The 1608-nt window shown below is 39.3% G+C and overlaps 1 protein-coding gene across 1 annotated transcript in view; it reads right to left on the bottom strand.

The window, feature by feature from the left end:
- Positions 1–546, bottom strand: part of dclk3 (doublecortin-like kinase 3) — a 7248-nt gene extending 6702 nt beyond the window's left edge. The window contains exon 1 of the mRNA XM_005728324.1: positions 447–546. Within this exon, the coding sequence (XP_005728381.1) occupies positions 447–513 (67 nt within the window). The 5' untranslated portion in view covers positions 514–546. The remainder of the gene's footprint in view (positions 1–446) is intronic.
- Between the last annotated feature and the right edge of the window lie 1062 nt (positions 547–1608).

The following is a 1608-nucleotide window of genomic DNA, read 5'->3' as shown; positions in this document are numbered from 1 at the left end:
GTGTGTGTGTGTGTGTGTGTGTGTGTGTGTGTGTGTGTGTGTGTGTGTGTGTGTTTTGAGCTTAGGCAATATATATTGTGAGGTTAACTATTTTTCATGTCCTTTGCGGGCTGGTCTTTTTCAAAACAGCCATTTTTTTAGCATGACGTTGTAGCGCAGGTGTTACTAATCTCATTAATTAAGCCCCAAATATATGAGGATATGAATATCAGAGACCATTAATATCAATTAACATAAAAACGTTTTCTAAAGCTTACCTCGTTTCAGAATGGTTTCTATGAAAAAAAGAGTCTTTAAGATTTTAGTTATATAATATTTGTATTTTTTTAGTAGCTAAAAGCGAATGTTTCCCACCTACTTTTGTAGTTCAAAGTTTTGGCTGAGACACTCAGTTTTAAATTATTTTAGCTGCACGTAAACTCGATTCAGCCCGACCAAAGACTCACCTGACAATCTTAATTTAGCGTTACGCCCCCCTTCGCATCCATACCGTGCTTTCTGTGAGGGAGTCATGTCTTTCGAAACAATAACATTTAACAAAAAAAATAAAAATACAGCGAATTAAATTAAAACACAAATGATAAAAAAATATATTCAAAAACCAGCGACTCTTATTTCCTGCTCGGCTTTATTCCTCCATGAGCTACTGCTGTCATACCGCCTCTTAGCTTTCACGTAAAGTAACGGGATGCTCTGAGAGAGGGCCCTGTAGCTACTGTGGTTGCTATGGATACAGGTCAAGTTGAACGGATGGAGAGGGAAAAACACCGGAAGCTCAGCGAGTTTGACGTCAAAATAAAATACTTTGAATCAGTGAGCATTGTGTTGCATCTAGATGTGTGTGTCTCCCGAACTTGATACTTTAAAAAAAATCCACACATATTTATCACGGCAATTAATTACTCTACTGACATATTAAACAAACTAATAGCTCGAGATGGCTAACGATTGTAGCGGGCGCGTGGCTTTATTTTGAGCATTTTTACCGGAAGTATTCAGTTTTGTCTTCAAGACTTGACACCGAGTATTATTGATTTCTTTGAACAGAGTGGACTGATTCTACAGCATACATCTTTGATGACTTTGAAAAGCAAGAATTGGGTTCACAGGTTTGAATTTATTTTGGAATTTCTCTAATCCAGCGGTTCCCAACCTTTTTTGCGCCACGGACCGGTTTATGCCCGACAATATTTTTATGGACTGGCCTTTAAGGTGTCGCGGATAAATACAACAAAATAAAAGTAGTACCGGTACCGAAAATTTTTTTTTTATTCATAACACACATGAAAAGACCCAGGAAAACCGAGTAAACGATAAAAACGATAACAAAATAACGCTGAAAACCGATGAAAACTCTGAAAACTATACATTTCACACCTGAGCCTCAACTCTCGCGGCCCGGTACCAAACGACTCACGGACTGGTACCGGTCCGAGGCCTGGGGGTTGGGGACCGCTGCTCTAATCCACACAGGCTCAAATATATACATAAACCTCCACATGTCTGTGAAGGTTCTCAGTCATCCAGGTCATCGTAGTCAAAGGAGCTTGCAAAGAAAAGCGTCTGGACTTCTTTAAGTTGCTTGTGTGTGTGTGTGTGTGTGTGTGT

The sequence above is a fragment of the Pundamilia nyererei genome, unplaced genomic scaffold (assembly GCF_000239375.1).
Source record: "Pundamilia nyererei isolate P.nyererei 1_Seehausen unplaced genomic scaffold, PunNye1.0 scaffold00028, whole genome shotgun sequence".
Classification (NCBI taxonomy): domain Eukaryota; kingdom Metazoa; phylum Chordata; class Actinopteri; order Cichliformes; family Cichlidae; genus Pundamilia; species Pundamilia nyererei.
The sequence above is the reverse complement of the archived record's forward strand: the minus strand, read 5'-3'. Positions and strand labels throughout refer to the sequence as shown.